A 19,922-nucleotide genomic window follows, 5' to 3' on the forward strand; every position below is an offset into this window, starting at 1 on the left:
CCTGACATATTACAACCTGCGAAAATGACCAGAGTCAACAGTAGTTTGTAGAAAACGGCGTCGAATTGTTCAAAGTGTTGAAATACGTAAAAATTCAACAGACTAGGTGTGGTGCGTGTCATACCCAGGTGTGGCAGAATCTGTCTAGTTGTCAGGGGTGTGGTGTGTGTCACACCCGAGTGTGGCAGACTCGTTTTTAGATTCCCACGCTGTTTTGGATTGGGTTTGTTATAAATAGAAACACACGTTTCTAGGGTTAATTGAGAGAGTTTGAACATAGAATTTGGGTTCTTTTGAGCACTTTGAGAGGGAGATTATTGTGAGGGAGTGTGAGATCATTTGTTTGGTTATTTTAAGAGTTGTTTGAGAGATTGTAACCCATTATTTCTCCTCCATATAGTAAAATCTCCCCATCCTCTCCTTGTGGACGTAGGCAATTTGCCAAACCACATAAATCTCTATGTTTGTGTGTGATTTTGGTCGTTATTTTCTGAATTGGACTCGTGTTTTGTTTGGTTCTTCTCTCATCGCACGCCGACTCGTTTGGTTCGCGAGCACGCTTTCGTACGGCGCACGACAAGTGGTACCAGAACTCAGATTTTTAGATCTAGGGTTTTACATTGGGTGGAGGAAGATTCGTTGTTGGAAGCTTGGTTCTTGCAGATCTACGCTTCGGTGAAGATAGCGTTACGGAGTTACCGTTGAAGATCTCGCTTTTCTCATGTGGTTAAGAGATCATGTTGGAATCCTCTAGGGTTCAGTTAGGTAATTTCTCAATTCTATCAAATTTTGAATCTTTCTTTACAATTGGAGTTAGTTTACAATGGGAGAAGAAGTTGGTGAAAGCAGCAAGGTGATGACGAGTATAGTTCAAGTTGCACTTCATAATACAAAGATTAGTGTTGTGAAGTATGACGGTAAAATCAACTTTGGTTTGTGGATGAGTAATGTGCAAGATGCACTGAATGCTCAAAAATTGGAAGAGACCATCATGGTCCATGAGAGCTCATCGAAGTATGATGAGGTGATATGGGACAAGATGAATCAGAACGCTTGTGGGGGTAATTAGATCTTGTTTAGAACAAGAGTTAAAATACAATGTGATTGCTGCGACGTCTGCGATAAAGAAGTGGGAGATTCTCAATAATAAATATCTTACGAAGAGTGTTAAGAACCGTTTACACTTGCTGCAAAGATTGTTCAGATTTTAGATATCCAGGAGTATCTCACTTGCGGCTCATGTGAACAATTACACAAAGTTGTTGTCAGAATTAGCAAATATGGATGAAAAGGTATCAGATGAGTACAAGTTGATTATTTTGTTAGGATCCATACTAGATGAGGAGTATGATACATTCGTGCTCACTTTGTTGAACGGTAGATCTTCCATCACCTATAGTGAAGTGACTAATACGTTGACAAATTACGATCTGAGAAGGAAGGACAAAGAGACTTTCAGAGTTAGTACTTTGTGAGAAACCTTGTCAACGAGAGGAAGGAGCCCATATCCAAGAGGTGATAATAGAGGTAGGTCAAAGTCTAGAGGCCACTACCAATTAGCGAAGAACCAGTGTGCTTTCTGTAAAGAACAAGAACAATGAAAGAGAGATTGTCCAAAGCTCAAAGAGAAGGAGAATAGAAAGAAGAAGGGCCCGAAGGCCAATATGGTGGACGTCGCTAGAGGTGATGATTCAGATGATTCCTGATTTTTACTATTGATTACTCCAGAAGTGAACCATACAGATACATCAGATTGGATGTTGGATTCCGATGCTACTTATCATGTGACTCCCTGATGAGATTGGTTTGCATCATTCGAGAAACTCGATGGGGGTGTGATGGTCATGGGAAACGATCAATCATGTGGCATTTGTGGGATAGTGTAAAACCCCAAAAATTTAAATATTTTGTGATAAATAATAATAAATATGTTATATATTTATAAATAATATATTATGATATTTGAGTATGCTAGGAATTGGTTTGAGATCAATTCAATGTATATATGTATATATATAAGAGCAAATGCACAATTCATGCTCGATGTATAAATCTGAAAATTTATGACTAGTGAAGAGATTTTATATTTGTCTCATAGATGTAGTTAGAATTTAGAAAAACTTAAAAAACAAAAGTTGTAGGTATCTTCAAGATATTTCCAACAAGCCTTAGATTACCTCATTCCGAGGTTGTACATGAAAGTTATGGCCAAAATACCGAAGGTCATTTTTCTAATCAGATTAGGATTCCTGGTTCGGATCAAACGGGTTTATTTTGGGTTTGCATATATATAAACATGTGTTTACACAAAAATTAACATCCTTACATCAGAGTTTCAAACCCTAGCAGCCCCTCTTCCTGTGACGCCCCTGGGTTCACACAAGGCTATAGTCCGAGGTGAAACCAGAAATGTCAAACCTGCCATGCACCACACCGTGCAATAACATGTTTCACCATCACAATCACAATCTTTCTAGTGGAATCAACAACAGGTGTAGGTACAAAGCAAGTGAAAGGTTTTACAATAAATACTTGATGAAATGATAGATCTCAAATATAATACATCTCATCAACCAAATAAGCTGGAATACATAGTAAATGTCTGAAATAAATAATAACAATTTGAAGACCTCAACATGTCTCAAAGTACATAATGACTGATACAAGAAATAAGGCACACCTCTTTTATAACTCTAGAATATAAATCTCTCAAGTCTAAAAATATCTCAAGTGGAGTACAAAATGTAATACATCTAATAAAAGGAAAAATGGGCGCTAATAAGGATCGCCCTCAACCTGCGACTCTCCGGGCTCCTGGCTCGTTACCTGAAAGGAGGAGGGACAACGAGCGTCAAAGCACTAGCGAACAATATCAAAACCAACCCCAATGGATAGGGCTCGTTGTATATGAAAATACAGTTAATACATAAGAATAAAAGATCATTTATACTAAAAATAGTGGGTTTTAGTACTTAGAAAATTACAACATGAGCATAGGTACGTCGAGCGAAATAATCCAAACAAGGAAACCCTCATGTATATACCTTGTATCTCAAATTGTAAATCCCTAAATACTAAACCCGAGGCTTAACACAAGAAACAATGAAGAAAAGGAAAACAAACCCATCTCTACCGATACAATTTAAACCTGTCAAAGCTACAATAAATGTCATGTCCAGCCTAGATAGCTATCATGTCCCAGCTTCACATAATATGTCGTGTTCCAAACTCGGTTAAGAAACATACTCAGGATTTAGCAATTATCCAACATAAGACTGTAATGGATTATTGTCCAACACGAGGATTTTAATGGATTATAGTCCAACACGAGGACTTTAATTGATTATAGTCCAACACGAGGACTTTAATGGATTATAGTCCAACACGAGGACTGTGTATATGAACCATGGAATACTAATAGTAAAGGTATACATATTCTACTCTTGTACGTGCCACGCTGTACAGCTCTAAGCTTGTGTCAGAAAAGTCATCTTACATGTGTAAATGAAATCATAAATACTGCAATTTAATATCCGATAAACAAGGCAACTTCTCATATTCAAAAATGATAAATAGTACCCTCGATTTTATATGAACACTGTATGAAAGTATAAGCACAATAGGTGATCAAGCAAAAACACAAACGAAATAGGAAAAACTTCAATGAGTCGACTCATGTTCAGTTATGAGTCGACTCATGTCTCATAGGTCGATTCATGACCAGTTACGAGTCGACTCAGCAGAAACTTATGATAACAGGAAAAGACTTCGTGAGTCGACTCATGATAGTCATGGGTCGACTCAACCTGATGAATCGACTCATTATGAGTCATGAGTCGACTCACGGGCTAAAAACTGGATATTTCACAACTACAGCTCGTCCATCTCGTTCTATACTCCCTCTATACTGATCTTCACCTCCATGACTATCAATTCTAGACTATGAGGCAGTGATAAATTCATATATAGCATGAGAAACGAACATTAGCATGTTAGACCTAACTTTTAACTCCTAAACATGAGTGAAAGCATTTAATCAAGGTAAAAACTCATATTTGTTATACTTTAAATAAATTTCCAGATCTGGGTTTTCATCAAAACTCGTTGGTGAGGATTTAATATCTGAAACACATGATTTCTAGCATTCACCCTAATAAGAACGTTGATTTATACTTGAAAATAAGTCTTAGGCTCAATAAAACTCATGAAAAATATTTGTAAACTGTTAAAAACATGGGAGAAGGATTGGGCGAGATGTTACTCACCTCAGATGTGATGAAGAACGATCCCCTTCGCTGCAATCCAAAAGAAGCTGCTGAAATCCCCCGAAGATCTCCCAAAATGCCCAAAAACGAACTAGGGTTTAGAAGGGGAGAGGAGGCTAGGGTTTCTCTGGGGAGAACTGATGAAAAGAGGTGTTTTCGGGTGGAGGAGAATATATATGAACAATTAAAATCCGACCCAAAACCCAAACAAACCCGATCTACAAAACCCAGAAAACCCCCGATGAGTCGACTCATGACTGTCATGAGTCGACTCATGACTCATGGGTCGACTCATAAGATAATAAGTCAGCTCAGCAGAGACTTTTGACAATGGGAGTTGATATCATGAGTCGACTCATGGCAGTCATGGGTCGACTCATGAGCTGAAAACTAAGTTCTTCGACTTTGTTGCTTATGATTTGCAAATTTGCAAACTCAACCTCATAACTGATGTATATATACATTATCATAATCTCAAAATGCTAGATTTTATGCACAACCATGTCATAAAGATATTTATCATAAATAAATATAATTTTTTTCACTAATAATCACATATATAAATTATCAAATTCTACAGGGTCTTACATTCTTCCCCCCTTAATAGAATTTCGTCATCGAAATTCAGAAATCATATCTAACTCATAAAGGTACTTGAAAAGCACGACAAGGGTCTAATCTAACCCGCACACATACACATCTCGCAATATTAACCGCTAGATAAGCATTTAGTGATATTTATACTTAACGATCTAAAATGGTAATATTCTTACTCAACCCCTAATCTAATGGAACTCGTCGGGCGAAAAATCCAAACAAGAAACCCCCCATGTATATACCATGTGTTCCGAAAGATTAGGAATTAAGTGAAAATACCCTCATTCTAGTGTTAAATATAAGTATCAAGGTACATATATAAATATACAAGTAAGAATTCACATCATAAATACTTTAATTAACTTACCTGCTCAAACAATTGTGGGTAGTCGTGTCGCATGTCTTCTTCGCGCTCCCAAGAAGCTTCCTCAACTCCACTTCGGTTCCATTGAACTTTCACCAATGGAATCACCTTGTTCCTGAGTCTCTTGTCTTCTCTAGCAAGTATTGACACTGGGATCTCAATAGTAATCAAATCATCCCGAAGCTCAATCTCCGGTGCATCCAACACTCGCTGCTGCTCCTCATCATGCAAGTGCTTCCTGAGCATAGAAATATGGAATACATTGTGTATACTAGACATAGAAGCTGGAAGATCTAGTCTGTATGACACAGGTCTAATTCGCTCCAAAATCCGGAATGGTCCAATATATCTCGGTGCAAGCTTCCCTCGCCTCCCGAATCGCTGTACGCCTTTCATAGGCGATACCTTCATCATAACCAAATCTCCAATCTAAAACTCTTGGGGTCTTCGCCTCTTATCTGCATAGCTCTTTTGTCGACTCTGAGCGGTTAGAATCCGCTCCCTGATCAATGCTACCTTCTCAGTAGTCTGCTAAGCTTCGGTCCAAGCATCAAGCTATCGTCCGGCTCTGCCCAACATATCGGTGATCTACAGGGTCTGCCGTACAACGCCTTATACGGAGCCATACCGATCGTCGCTTGATAACTATTGTTATAAGCGAACTCTATCAGTGGAATATGCTCCTCCCAGCTGCCCTGAAAGTCAATGACACCAGCCCGTAACATGTCCTCTAACACCTGGTTCACCCTCTCCGTCTGACCATCCGTCTATGGATGGAATACACTGCTATAAGATAGTCTGCTGCCAAACGAGTCCTGGAAACTCCTCCAAAAATGTGAAGTGAATACTGATCCTCGATCCGACACGATCGTGTCCGGAACTCCGTGAAGTCGAACTATCTCTCGAACGAAGATCCTCGCATATGTCTCGACAGTATAAGTAGTCCTCGCTGGAATAAAATGTGCTGACTTCGTCAACCGGTCCACTATCACCCAAATCAAATCATTCCCCTTCTTCGACTTTGGCAACCCTATAATAAAGTCCATAGAAATGCCCGCCCACTTCCACTCTGGAATAGGCAACGGATGAAGTGTCTCTGCCGGTCTCTGATGCTCTGCTTTCACCTGCTAACAAGTAAAACACTTAGCCACATACTCTGAAATCTCTCTTCGCATGCCACTCCACCAGAAATGTCTCTTCAGGTCCTTGTACATCTTGGTCGTCCCTGGATATACTGTGTACCGAGTACGGTGCGCCTCATCAAATAACTCCTTCTTCAGTTCTGCACTGGCTGGCATAACTAATCTACCCTTCATCCGTAGACCTTCATCTGCTCTAATGGTCCAATCGGCCTTAGGCTCTTTGGAAATCTCCTCCTTACGGATTTGGATCCAAGAGTCTCCCAACTGAGCTCTAACAACTCTGTCACTCCAAGATGGCTGCACTGACACAGCTCCCAAAAATACACTGGTACCACCATTCTCAGGTCTAAAATCAAACCGGCTAAGGGTAAGAAGATCTCTATACAATGAACACCTCAAAGCCGCAACCCGATGTCGACGCTTCCTACTCAAAGCATCTGCTACGACGTTTGCCTTCCCGGGTTGATACTGAATCGCGAACTCGTAGTCCTTGATAAACTCAATCCATCTCCGCTGTCTCTGGTTGAGTTCCTTCTGAGAAAAAAGATATTTCAGACTCTGATGATCTGTGAACAACTCAAACTGCACTCCATACAAATAGTGCATCCATGACTTCAGTGCAAATACCACTGCTGCTAACTCCAAGTCATGAGTAGGATAGTTCTGCTCATGCACTCTCAGTTGCCGTGAGATGTAAGCTACTACTCTTTGAGTATGCATAAGAACGCCTCCCAATCCTACCAAAGATGCATCTGTATAGACGACGCATGTCCTGTCGCTGCTCGGAATAGTCAAAACCGGTGCTATAGTCAACTTAGCCTTCAATGTATCAAAGGCCTCCTGGCACTCTGTGCTCCAAATAAACTGTACACCCTGTTTGTGGAATATTTGCAATAAGAAAATGAATGAAAGAATTGTATTTGATTTTATTCTCTCTAACTGTTTAGAAAAAGAATGTTTACAAATCTCTCAACTCTCGATTACAATTGGATTTCCTAAATATAAAAGAGAAGAGAATGATCTAGATTTTTCCCTTTGTTTAAAACTGGGTTCTTCACGGTGGCGATGAGATGCCTCCCTCGAATGCTCGCGTCGAGTTTGCTTCTCATTGACGATCCGAAAATTTCAATTCACTGGAACAACTGACTTACCTGATTGATAACTCTTGACGAGTATTATAGCTCAGAACGAGTAACAAACTCTGATATGAAAAGAGTTGTTTGAACCGAAAATAATTCGGTTAATAAGCCAAGTATTGAGTGTCTGGAATCCTCAGTTGATGATGATTCCCCAGACTGTGTAAGGAGTTGATCCTTCAACTCTCACTATCTGAATCCGATCTCCAAAAATCCAACATTTAACTCTGTTGAGTTTGTTGATATTTATAGAGAGATTAGGGGTGTAATTGTCCCCATAATCTGCTCCTAAATGAGGGTTTAGTTGTCTCATTAATCGGTTGTAACAACCCACATAAACCACTCCTCAGATCGTGGGTGAAGAGCTGTTTTCGAAACTGCATTGATCGTGTTTGAACAAGTCAGAACTTTGACTTGCGTTCTGGCATAGATTCTGCGCTTGAACGCAGCATCTGGAAGTGCGTTCTACAGCGATATTGAGCTGCGATGTGTAGCGATGTGAAGCTGCGTTCTGCAGCGTATTTGAACTGTGTTCTGCAGCGACGTAGAGCTACGTTCTGCAGCGATGTAGAGCTGCGTTCTGTGATGTAGAACTACGTCTGGCGTCGGTTAGAGCTGCGTCTGGCAGCGGATTGGAGCTGCGTTGGGCAGCGGTATAGAGCTGTGTTGGGCAATGGTCTAGAGCTGCATTCTGTGGCGATTTAAGCTGCGTTCAGCGACTGATTTAAGCTGCGTTCAGCGGCTGATTTAAGCTGCGTTCAGCGGCTGATTTAAGCTGCGTTTTGTCTGTCTTTATATATGGATGACACCAATGACCATTCAAGAAGGTCCTATTCAGGCCATTTGTGACAATTGAGGCATCTCAATAACGCTCTATCTCTTTGCATGGCTTTGCACTTCTCAGCATGTCGAATATTTGTCCACAGTTCTCTAGACCTTCTTGCTTTTCTAAAATCATTACACTGCTCATCAGCATCTCTAATAGTTGCTAATATGATGTTAGTCATGTTGTTGTCGCAGCCATCAGGATCTATCATCTCAAACATAGAACTGTGTTGATAGCTGAGGATGCAATGATTGCGGTGCTTCGTCTTTTGGAACGTAGCCACTTGTGTTTCGACTGTAGGGATGAATTCTACCTCTCGATTTCTTCATGGTTCATAGGGATGTCCCTCGATTGTAGCTTTTTGTTGGGTAATAAGAAAGTCATCTGATTGTAACTTTCTTTGTTATAGCCTGATGGGGATCAGCTATCCATTGTGATTTTTAGACAGCCTACACACCCTTCTTCGTAAGGCATGTAATTGATGTCGAAATCTTTGAAAAGTCCTGGATGAACTTTCTGTAATAACCTGCTAAACCCAAAAAGCTATGAATCTTCGTCATCATCTTCGGCGGTTCCCAATCAAGCACTGCTGTAACCTTAGCTAGGTCTACTGATATGCCCTCTCTGCTGATGATGTGGCTGAGAAATCTAACCTCTGAAATCCAAAACTCGCACTTGCTGAACTTGGCATATAACTAGTGCTCCCATAGGGTCTGCAAAGCTAATCGGAGATGCTGCTCATGATCTGTCTCCGATCTCAAATAAATAAGGATGTCATCGATGAAAACAATCACGAACTGATCTAAGAAGGGACGGAAAACCAGGTTCATCAAGTCCATGAATACATTGGGTGCATTGGTCAGTCCGAATGGCATGACCAAGAACTCAAAAGATCCATATCGCATGAGGAAAGCGGTCTTGGGGATATCCATCTCCCGAACGCGCAACTGATGATAACCAGAACGAAGATCAATCTTCGAGAAGAACTGTGCTCCCTGCAACTGGTCGAACAAGTCATCAATCCTAGGTAGTGGATACCTATTCCGGATAGTGACCTTGTTCAACTCCCGATAATCTATACACAATCTCATACTACCGTCCTTCTTCTTCACGAAGAGAACCGGTGTGCCCTATGGGGAATGACTCCGATGAATAAATCCTTGAGCCAACAACTCATCCAACTGGGTCTGAAGCTCCCTCATCTTAGCTGGTGCCATGCGATAAGGTGCGCGGGATATCAGGGTTGTGCCCGACTGCAACTCAATACAAAACTCAGCCTCTCTCACAGGAGGTAACCCAGGTATGTCCTGAAAGACATCCTGATAATCCGAGACAACTCTAGTCTCCAATAAATCAAAACTCTGACCCCGTCGAATCACCTCATCGATGAACGCTAGAAACGACTTCACAAAGCGATTGCCCTGAGAAGTGGCCACAATCATCTCGGACCCATCGGACGTTCGCAATCTGACTATCTTTGCAAAACAGTCGCTACTAATATGGTAGGATGACAACCAATCCATACTAAGGGTGACATCAAACTGGGACATATGAAAAACTATTAGATCGACTATGAACTCGGACTCGTCTAAACTGATAATACACCTCCTACAAACGCTCTCCAGAAGCGATACCTCTCCTAGAGGGGTGGAAACTGATAAAGGGGTTTCTAACAAATGAGCTACGAGCTGGAGTCTAACTATGAAAGCATATGAAATGAAAGAATGCGAAGCTCCCGAATCGAAAAGAATACGGGCGGGAAAGGAATTCACGAGGAACGTACCCTCCACAACTGCACCGTTGGCACCATGATCACGAGGAACTACTGCATATACTCTTCCTGGTACTGAAGACTGCTCTACCATGGGTGCTGGAAAATACGGGACAATCTACCTCTGGGGAGCCTCCTGGACTACTCGAACCTGTCCCTCTGGCCTCTGCGCTACTGGCGGTGCCTCAAGCCTGACCTGCTGACCCTGACCTCGGCCCTGCTGTCGCGGTTGCTACTGGTTCAGACCCCTGCCCTGCTGAGCTCCTGCTGGTGCACTACGACACTCTGATGCCTTATGTCCCACCTTACGATAGTTAAAGCATACCCCCTGAAACTTGCGCTGATGATGTGCCATTTGATCCTGCTGGGGTCCCCTCTTATGAGGGCCCTGCTGCTGCTGATGATGTCCTGACAAGGGCCTCTTGTTCTTCCCCTTGTCTCCAATCTGTCCTGTCTTAGTCTTTCCCTCCTTGTCCTTCTGAAACATAGCTGTCTCATTCTTCTGTGAGGTGGCGGCCTCAGCTACCTCCCGGACTGAATAGAACTTCCCCGAGATGAGGTATCGATGAAGATTAGGGCGAAGCCCTGCTAGAAACATCTGAGCCTGACGCTCTCCTGTCTGCCACATCCCTGTGAAATGCAGCAACTCCATGAACTTGCTCTCAAACTCTGCAACTGACATGTCCCCCTGAGTCAAACGGGACAACTCAAATTCCTTCCCAGTCCATGCTATAGAAGAAACATAGTGTGCATCAAAGAAGTAAACAAAATCCTCCCAAGTGAGGATCATCCGCTGCTCTAATGGAAACTGGAATCGATACCATCTCCCGGCATCCCCCTTCAGACTATATGATGCCAGCCTTTGCTTCTGAACTGAGTCTACATTGAGTATGTTTAGGACATTACTCACATCCCCCTTCCACTTGTGGGCTACAAGTGGGTCTGAAGAGCCCTGGAACTCCGGTGCTCTTATCTTCTGGTACCTCTCTACCAAGCGGAGCCAAGCCTCCTGCTCCGTGGCTCTATCCAGTACCGCTGGTGGAATAGCTGCAGGTGCTACCTCTGGGTCTCTCTCTCTGATTGGGACGGCTGGTATCCCCTGTGATGGAACTACTGGAGGTGGTGGTGGTGTCGGTGGCGCGATATGACTCGCCACAAGCTCCTCAATCGCTGCCATCCTAGCTACGATAGGAGCCATGAGATCAATGAGGTACTGGGGAGCCTGCTGTGGCTCAGGTGGTGCCTACGCCTGCTCGGATGGAGCCTGCTGTGGCTCTGGTGGAGCCTGCTGGGGCTCTGCCTGAGCGGCTCTGCGAGTACGGGGTCTGCCACGTCCTGCCATTTCTCTCTGATCATAAGAAAATAAAAGTTCATGAGTCAAAGTAGACATGTATACATACATAATGTATCACAATACGATTTTCACACCATATAGTATTCACACATATACTTTAAACAAAAATAGTTGTCATAAAAAAAATTTCTCAAAATTTTGAGATATACGCATATACTGTCCTCACTCATACTAGGAAATCCTTAGCGGACTCTATACATGAATCCTAAGAAACTCTAACCTAGCTCAACGACTCGACACAGGATGATCCTAAGGATACTAGAACTAGAGCTCTGATACCAACTGTGACGCCCCTGGGTTCACACAAGGCTGCAGTCTGAGGTGAAACTAGAAATGTCAAACCTGCCATGCACCACACCGTGCAATAACATGTTTCACCATCACAATCATAATCTCTCTAGTGGAATCAACAACAGGTGTAGGTACAAAGCAAATGAAAGGGTTTACAATAAATACTTGATGAAATGATAGATCTCAAATATAATACATCTCATCAACCAAATAAGCTGGAATACATAGTCAATGTCTGAAATAAATAATAACAATATGAAGACCTCAACATGTCTCAAAGTACATAATGACTGATACAAGAAATAAGGCACACCGTCTTTACAACTCTAGAATATAAATCTCTCAAGTCTAAAAATGTCTCAAGTGGAGTACAAAATATAATACATCTAATAAAAAGGATAAACGGGCACTAATAAGGATCGCCCTCAACCTGCGACTCTCCGGGCTCCTGGATCGTTACCTGAAAGGGGGAGGGACAACGAGCGTCAAAGCGCTAGCGAGCAACATCTCAACCAACCCCAATGGATAGGGCTCGTTGTATATGAAAATACAGTTAATACATAAGAATAAAAGATCATTTATACTAAAAATAGTGGGTTTTAGTACTTAGGAAATTACAACATGAGCATAGGTACGTCGAGCGAAATAATCCAAACAAGGAAACCCTCATGTATATACCTTGTATCTCAAATTGTAAATCCCTAAATACTAAACCCGAGGCTTAACACAAGAAACAATGAAGAAAAGGAAAACAAACCCATCTCTACCGATACAATTTAAACCTGTCAAAGCTACAATAAATGTCATGTCCAGCCTAGATAGCTATCATGTCCCAGCTTCACATAATATGTCGTGTTCCAAACTCGGTTAAGAAACATACTCAGGATTTAGCAATTATCCAACATAAGACTGTAATGGATTATTGTCCAACACGAGGATTTTAATGGATTATAGTCCAACACGAGGACTTTAATTGATTATAGTCCAACACGAGGACTTTAATGGATTATAGTCCAACACGAGGACTGTGTATATGAACCATGGAATACTAATAGTAAAGGTATACATATTCTACTCTTGTACGTGCCACGCTGTACAGCTCTAAGCTTGTGTCAGAAAAATGTCATCTTACATATGTAGATGAAATCATAAATACTACAATTTAATACCCTCAACCTGATGAGTCGACTCATGATGAGTCATGAGTCGACTCACGGGCTAAAAACTAGATGTTTCACAACTGCAACTCGTCCATCTCGTTTCGTACTCCCTTTATACTGATCTTCACCTCCATCACTATCAATTCTAGACTATGAGGCAGTGATAAATTCATATATAGCATGAGAAACGAACATTAGCATGTTAGACCTAACTTTTAACTCCTAAACATGAGTGAAAGCATTTAATCAAGGTAAAAACTCATATTTGTTATACTTTAAATAAATTTCCAGATCTGGGTTTTCATCAAAACTCGTTGGTGAGGATTTAATATCTGAAACACATGATTTCTAGCATTCACCCTAATAAGAACGTTGATTTATACTTGAAAATAAGTCTTAGGCTCAATAAAACTCATGAAAAACATTTGTAAACTGTTAAAAACATGGGAGAAGGATTGGGCGAGATGTTACTCACCTCAGATGTGATGAAGAACGATCCCCTTCGCTGCAATCCAAAAGAAGCTGCTGAAATCCCCCGAAGATCTCCCAAAATGCCCAAAAACGAACTAGGGTTTAGAAGGGGAGAGGAGGCTAGGGTTTCTCTGGGGAGAACTGATGAAAAGAGGTGTTTTCGGGTGGAGGAGAATATATATGAACAATTAAAATCCGACCCAAAACCCAAACAAACCCGATCTACAAAACCCAGAAAACCCCCGATGAGTCGACTCATGACTGTCATGAGTCGACTCATGACTCATGGGTCGACTCATAAGATAATAAGTCAGCTCAGCAGAGACTTTTGACAATGGGAGTTGATATCATGAGTCGACTCATGGCAGTCATGGGTCGACTCATGAGCTGAAAACTAAGTTCTTCGACTCTGATGCTTATGATTTGCAAATTTGCAAACTCAACCTCATAACTGATGTATATATACATTATCATAATCTCAAAATGCTAGATTTTATGCACAACCATGTCATAAAGATATTTATCATAAATAAATATTATTTTTTCCACTAATAATCACATATATAAATTATCAAAATCTACAGGGTCTTACACTTCCTCTCTCTGAATCCCTAGCCCTAAAGTTGAGAATTTTGAGCTCTTTTTGAAGCAAATATCAACACGAGGGCGAGGTCATCAACGTGTAGCAAGGGGAAAACGGCTTGGTTGCATTTCTTTTTGCTTGCTGGTTATTTTAGAGGCTTAGAACGATATCTAAGGCAAGATTATATTCATTCAAACCCTTCCCTATAGTTAAAAAACTAGTTAGATGTTTAATATGATGTTGAATATGTGTTTCCATGCTTGAATCTTAACATGATGTGATAAAAGTTAAATTTTTTATGTTAAAACATAAACCAATGTTAGATTAGTAATTTTTTTTCTTACTGTTTATGATAGTATCATGATCATGATCATTAGGATTTTTCATAATTTTATTTGTATATGAGAACTTTAAGAGATGTACTAAATAAATATTTTCTGCAGAAAACTACAGCAATTGTATCATGTTTAACTAAGATTTCAAAATAGAAAATACACTCTAAATTTAACCAAACTAGTGCCAAATGAAAGATATATGTATCTAGTTTCTAAAACAGAAAACTATTCTTAAAAAGAGTTTGTATAGAGAAAGATATGTTATATTTACTAACAACACATCCTGCAAAAAAATGGATGCACATATATAAAGTTTAATTGGAGATTTGGCATAACAAATGAACTCTAAAATAAACTAAATTTTTGTTATTTGATAGATGTGTGAATCTAGATTTCAAAACAGAAAACCATTATTAAAAAGAGTTTGTATAGAGAAAGATATATTATATTTACTAACAACATGTCCTGCAGAAAAACGGATGCACATATATAATGTTTAACTAGAGATTTGAGATAACAAATGAACTCCAAATTGAACCAAACTTATGTCATTTGAAAGATGTGTGAATCTAGTTTATAAAACAGAAAACCATTTGTAAAAATAGTTTTCCTAAAGAAATATATGCTTGTTTTTCTAATAGATATCATATCTATTTTTCCTTCTCGTTTTGTAGAGCTGTGTTGCGCCATTTTGAGGTGCGTTCGCGGAGTTTTGAGCCTCTTGATGTTACACGTTTAGTCATGAATATGTTATGTTATATATTTAAGAATCCTAAGGGGATTATGATAAATTTTGATTTTATCATATTTGAATTAGATATAGTTCGTATACATGTTGGATGTCGTTGATGAGCACAGCTCAGTACTATATGGGATAGTACGTCGACATACCAAATATATATGGTTTATACATGAGCTGAATGTTGTTGATGAGCATATCTCAATATTATATGGGATAGTGCATCGACATGCCAGAGATACAAAGATTTACATGAGGTGGATATCGTTGATGAGCTCAGTTCAGTACTACATGAGGTAGTGCGTCGATATTCCATATGTACAGGCCATTGAGTCAGATTTTAGGAGGCTTGATCTAGCCATCCGTCCCGCACTAGGATGTGATGAGGCTCGTGAGCCGTATTTCTAGGATGCCTATTTGGTAGTCCGTCCCGCACTCATGTCATGCACTGAGATCGCGATGAGACTAATGAGCCATGTACACAGTTCAGGATACCTACATGGTAGTCCATTGCACTGAGACAGTTACTTGATAGCCTAAGTATGGCAGATGCCGATTTTGAATACGACCTATCATTGAACTATACGACTGAGATATGTTACTTTTGAAAGTATACAAAATTATGTGTTAGTATTTTATTCTATCTCTCTAGTGATAGTGGAAGATATTATAAATACGATGTGTTGATATCTTATTTCTTTTACTGTCCTTTTTACTTCTTAGTTAGGATCAATGATTAGAGATTCACAACTTGAGACTATGGTATATACATGAGGGTTTCCTTGTTTGGATTATTTCGCTCGATGTACCAGTCTCGTGTTATGGATTTCCAATTATTGGTTTCATTAGATTATCTTTTCTTAGTTCAGTATTAATGTTTAGATATCTATAATTTGAGACTTATGGTATATACATGAGGGTTTCCTTGTTTGAATTATTTTGCTCGACGTACTACGTCTCGTGTTGTAGGTTTCTAAATGTTAATCCCACTTAGATACGGGGAAAATAAATCTAGATAGACTATGCTTAATAGATAGAGCCTCCACTCCATCTAGCAGCCCTTCCCCTGGGGGCGGATGGAGGTAATCTTGTTGTAGCGCTCTGACGCTCTTGTTGTTGTTTTTTTTAAATACCCTTTCAGGTAGCTCGGAGTTCCGGAGAGCCGCAGGATGACGGAGTTCTTACATAGTCGTCGTCCCGAGAGATTTATTAGAGGCTCTACTGTAGTTTTAAATTTTATTCAGAATTAGAGTTTATTTCCATTTTATAAAGGCAATGAGCCTTAGTTCGACTTTCCGTTTTAATTTATGTTGAGACATCATATGTTATTGCAGACTCTAAATGTATTTCAGTTTATTTTTAGTTGAGACATGACCTTTATTTATGAGATATCATCTTCTTTATCATATCTATTATTGTCGTTCTACTTCTTTGCCTGTTTTGTACCTACGCTTTTATTTGACCCCACTAGAGGATATATTATTGTCGTTCTACTTCTTTGCCTGTTTTGTACCTACGCTTTTATTTGACCCCACTAGAGGATATTATTGTGATTGGTAAAACTTGTTGTGCCTGTTTTGTACCTACGCTTTTATTTGACCCCACTAGAGGATATTATTGTGATTGGTAAAACTTGTTATTGCACAATGTGAGTGCATGGTAGGTTTAACATCTCTGAGTTCACCTTGGACTGCAGCCATGAGTGAAAATAGGGGCGTCACAGATAGGTACCGTGAGGATTTGGATGCATGATAGAGTTGTTTGTGGATTGAATGAGGTAAGATTTATTCCTCAGCTGAAGAAGAATCTTATTTCCATTAGAGCTTTGGAGACAAAGAGATTCAATGTGACTTTTGAGAATGCTGTAGCAAAATTTACTAAGGGATCTTTAGTAGTGATGAATGGAGTCCGCAGTAGGAATCTTTATTATCTGAAGGAGAACACCGAGATTGACCAGGTAGCTTTAGTTATTTTAGTGATAGACATAAACAGACATTGGCACTACAGGCTAGGGCACACAGGTAAAAGTCACTGCAGGCACTGTGTAAGCAGGGGCTATTGAAGGGAGCCAAGAGTGGGAAGATTGAATTCTGTGAGTACTATCTTCTTAGTAAGAAGACAAAGGTAAAGTTCGAGATATCCATTCATAGGACGAGGGGTATCCTAGACTACGTGTACCCACCAAGATATCATCACTTGGTGGTCGACGATTGTTCGTTACGTTTGTGGATGACTATTCTAGGTGTTGTTAGGTATACACCATGGCGAAGAAGCGTGAAGTCCTAGAGATATTTGTAGAGTTGAAGAGGTGATTAGAACTACAAACTGAGATAAAGATCAAGACGTTGAGATCCGACAATGGCGACGAGTACACTTCAGACCCTTTTTAGCAACTATATCGAGACGAGGGCATAGAGAAACGCTTCACAGTTAGTCATACGCCGTAACAGAATAGGGGTGGTAGAGAGATTGAATCGGTCTTTACTGGAGAAAGTCTGGTGTTTGTTATCGCAGAGTGGTTTGGAGAAGATCTTTTGGGCTGAGGTACTTTCATATGCGAGCCACCTCATCAATAGGTTGCCTTCATCTGTGATTGAGGGGAAAACCCCTATAGAGATATGGTCGGGAGAGCCAGTGCACGACTATAATCAGCTCAAGGTTTTTGGGTTCCCTGCATTTTATCATGTCAAGACTGATAAATTAGAACCTCGAGCGAGAAAGGTCGTATTTGTTGGATTCAAGCGTGGTATGAAAGGGTACAAACTTTAGGATCCAGTTGATAAGAAGATTGTGCTGAGTAGAGACATCACTTTTGATGAGGCTTCGGTTTTGAAGCTTCCCAGCTCTCATCAGGTGGAGGGCACCCTGACATTGGAGACATCACATGTGGTTGAGATTGATGTAGATCCACATTGTCTAGATAAGACCGTATCCATTAGAGTACCGACTGATGTGATGTTAGGTGAGCACAATGATGATTTGGAGGATACATGTTCAGCAGAGCAGAAATAGGGACCGATGGCTCAGGTTCAGGATTCGATTGCGGTTCGAAGATCCAGGAGAGACATATTGTTGCTAGCTAGATATACAAATACAATCATTTCTTATGCACTTCTGGTGGAGAATATCAATGAGATGGTTCCTACTATATTCAGAGAGGCTAAGCAGAGTTTAAAGGCTGATTTATAGCAGGAAGCTATGAAGGAGGAGATGTAGTCTCTTCACAAGAACGACACATGGGAGCTTGTCGAGCTTCCAAAGAGGAGGAAGGCTATTGGTTACAAATGGGTGTATACGAAGAAGGAGGGCATTGAAGGCACTCTAATGAGGTTCAAAGCTAAATTGGTAGTGAAGGGTTATGTACAAGAAGAAGGCATCGTCTACAATGAGGTCTTCTCTCCGGTGGTGAAGCACTTTTCAATTCGGATCTTACTAGCTTTGATTGCATAGTATGGTTTGGAATTGGATCAATTGAATGTGAAAACAACATTTCTTTATGGCGATCTTGATGAGAAAATCTATATGACTCAGTCATTGGGGTTTCGGGCTGTAGGGAAGGAGAAATTGGTTTGTATGCTAAAGAAATCACTATACGGATTGAAGCAATCTCCGCGACAGTGGTATAAGCAATTTGATGGGTTTATGCTTGGTCATTCGTACATTAGGAGCCAGTTTGATCCTTACGTATTTATCACAAGTTGCATGGAGGTGCGTACATTTATTAATTGCTTTATGTCGATGTCATGTTGGTTGCTTCTATTTCCAGATTCGTGATAGATAGATTAAAGATTCAGCTTTCGAGTGAGTTTGAGACTAAGGATTTGGGAGAAGCGATGCACATTTTAGGGATGGAGATCGGCAAAGATAGAGATAATGACATAATTTGTTTGACACAAGTGGCTTATTTGAAGAAGGTCCTACAACGGTTTAATGTGAGTATGGAGATGAAGATAGTTAGTGTACCTTTGGGAGTCCATTTGAAGTTTTAAGCTGACCTTTCACCAAAGATAATTGAAGATAGTCAAATTATCCTAGGGGGTGAATAGGGTATATGTTAATCTAATCCAATATTAATGCCAAATTAAAACTTATTAATAATGTCCTAGTAATTATGATATATAACAAGATATATGAGCAATGATATGCAATTAAACTAAGGGCGATATAAACATGAGACAGTGACGATATAGAATATAATAAACAATGAGCATAAATAATACGCCAATGCAAACTTAAACACATAATATGATCACAGAGTTTCGTCACCCTTGACCTACGTCTCCGCTCCTCATGCAAGAGGAGAATCTTCACACTCACAACCGATTTTCAACATACACCGAAAATGTTTATAACTCACACAATCAGTTTTTTAGCTCATCGAAAACTTTCACAACTCACACAATTGTAATAACACAATACACCATCTAAGTGTTGACCTAGCCCGTGTCGACTTCCTCAAGTGCTCGGATTTACTACCTCTCCCTAGATTTTACTACTGACGCCACTCCTTTTGGAATCGACCCCGTCTCTCACCATACACTCCTCTCGGTGTACTTATGTATTACAATGTAATCTCAATAAATAAGCACAAATAAAGGATTTGTTCTTTATTACAAAGATGAGAACTAAGTTAAGCCCACACTCAAAGATACAATCTCATAATCCCAATATACTATGTGTGAAATACTTAAGCTTAAGTGGGTGTGTGTAATCAATGAGTATAAATAAAATCAAACTCGAATTAATCTAGCAAATATAAATATGACAACTTAAGTATAAACAAGCTAGATAATTGAGTTTAGAAAACTTCTCTCAAATCATAAAGAGATGTAGATGAACGGATAAGGTTGAATTCCTCAAACTGAAAATGTAAGACTCTTCTTTGGGT

The 19,922-nt window shown here is 40.1% G+C and overlaps 1 protein-coding gene across 1 annotated transcript; it reads left to right on the top strand.

Annotated features, from left to right (window-relative positions):
* Nucleotides 824-19,023, top strand: LOC109847442. Its single transcript, XM_020416670.1, has 5 exons — nt 824-1,061; nt 16,698-16,761; nt 16,856-16,991; nt 18,485-18,690; nt 18,801-19,023. Exons 1-5 carry the CDS (start codon nt 824-826, stop codon nt 19,021-19,023), a joined length of 867 nt encoding a protein of 288 aa, XP_020272259.1.

This window comes from Asparagus officinalis, chromosome 7, assembly GCF_001876935.1.
Source record: "Asparagus officinalis chromosome 7, Aspof.V1, whole genome shotgun sequence".
Classification (NCBI taxonomy): Eukaryota; Viridiplantae; Streptophyta; class Magnoliopsida; order Asparagales; family Asparagaceae; genus Asparagus; species Asparagus officinalis.

Bases quoted from the DNA above. Each gene is read 5' to 3' on its own strand.
- LOC109847442 (XM_020416670.1), top strand. From the start codon at position 824: ATGGGAGAAGAAGTTGGTGAAAGCAGCAAGGTGATGACGAGTATAGTT. The intron at 16,762-16,855 runs GTACCGTGAGGA...TATTTCCATTAG, and splicing joins AATAGGGGCGTCACAGATAG to AGCTTTGGAGACAAAGAGAT. The intron at 16,992-18,484 runs GTAGCTTTAGTT...TTGATTGCATAG, and splicing joins AGAACACCGAGATTGACCAG to TATGGTTTGGAATTGGATCA.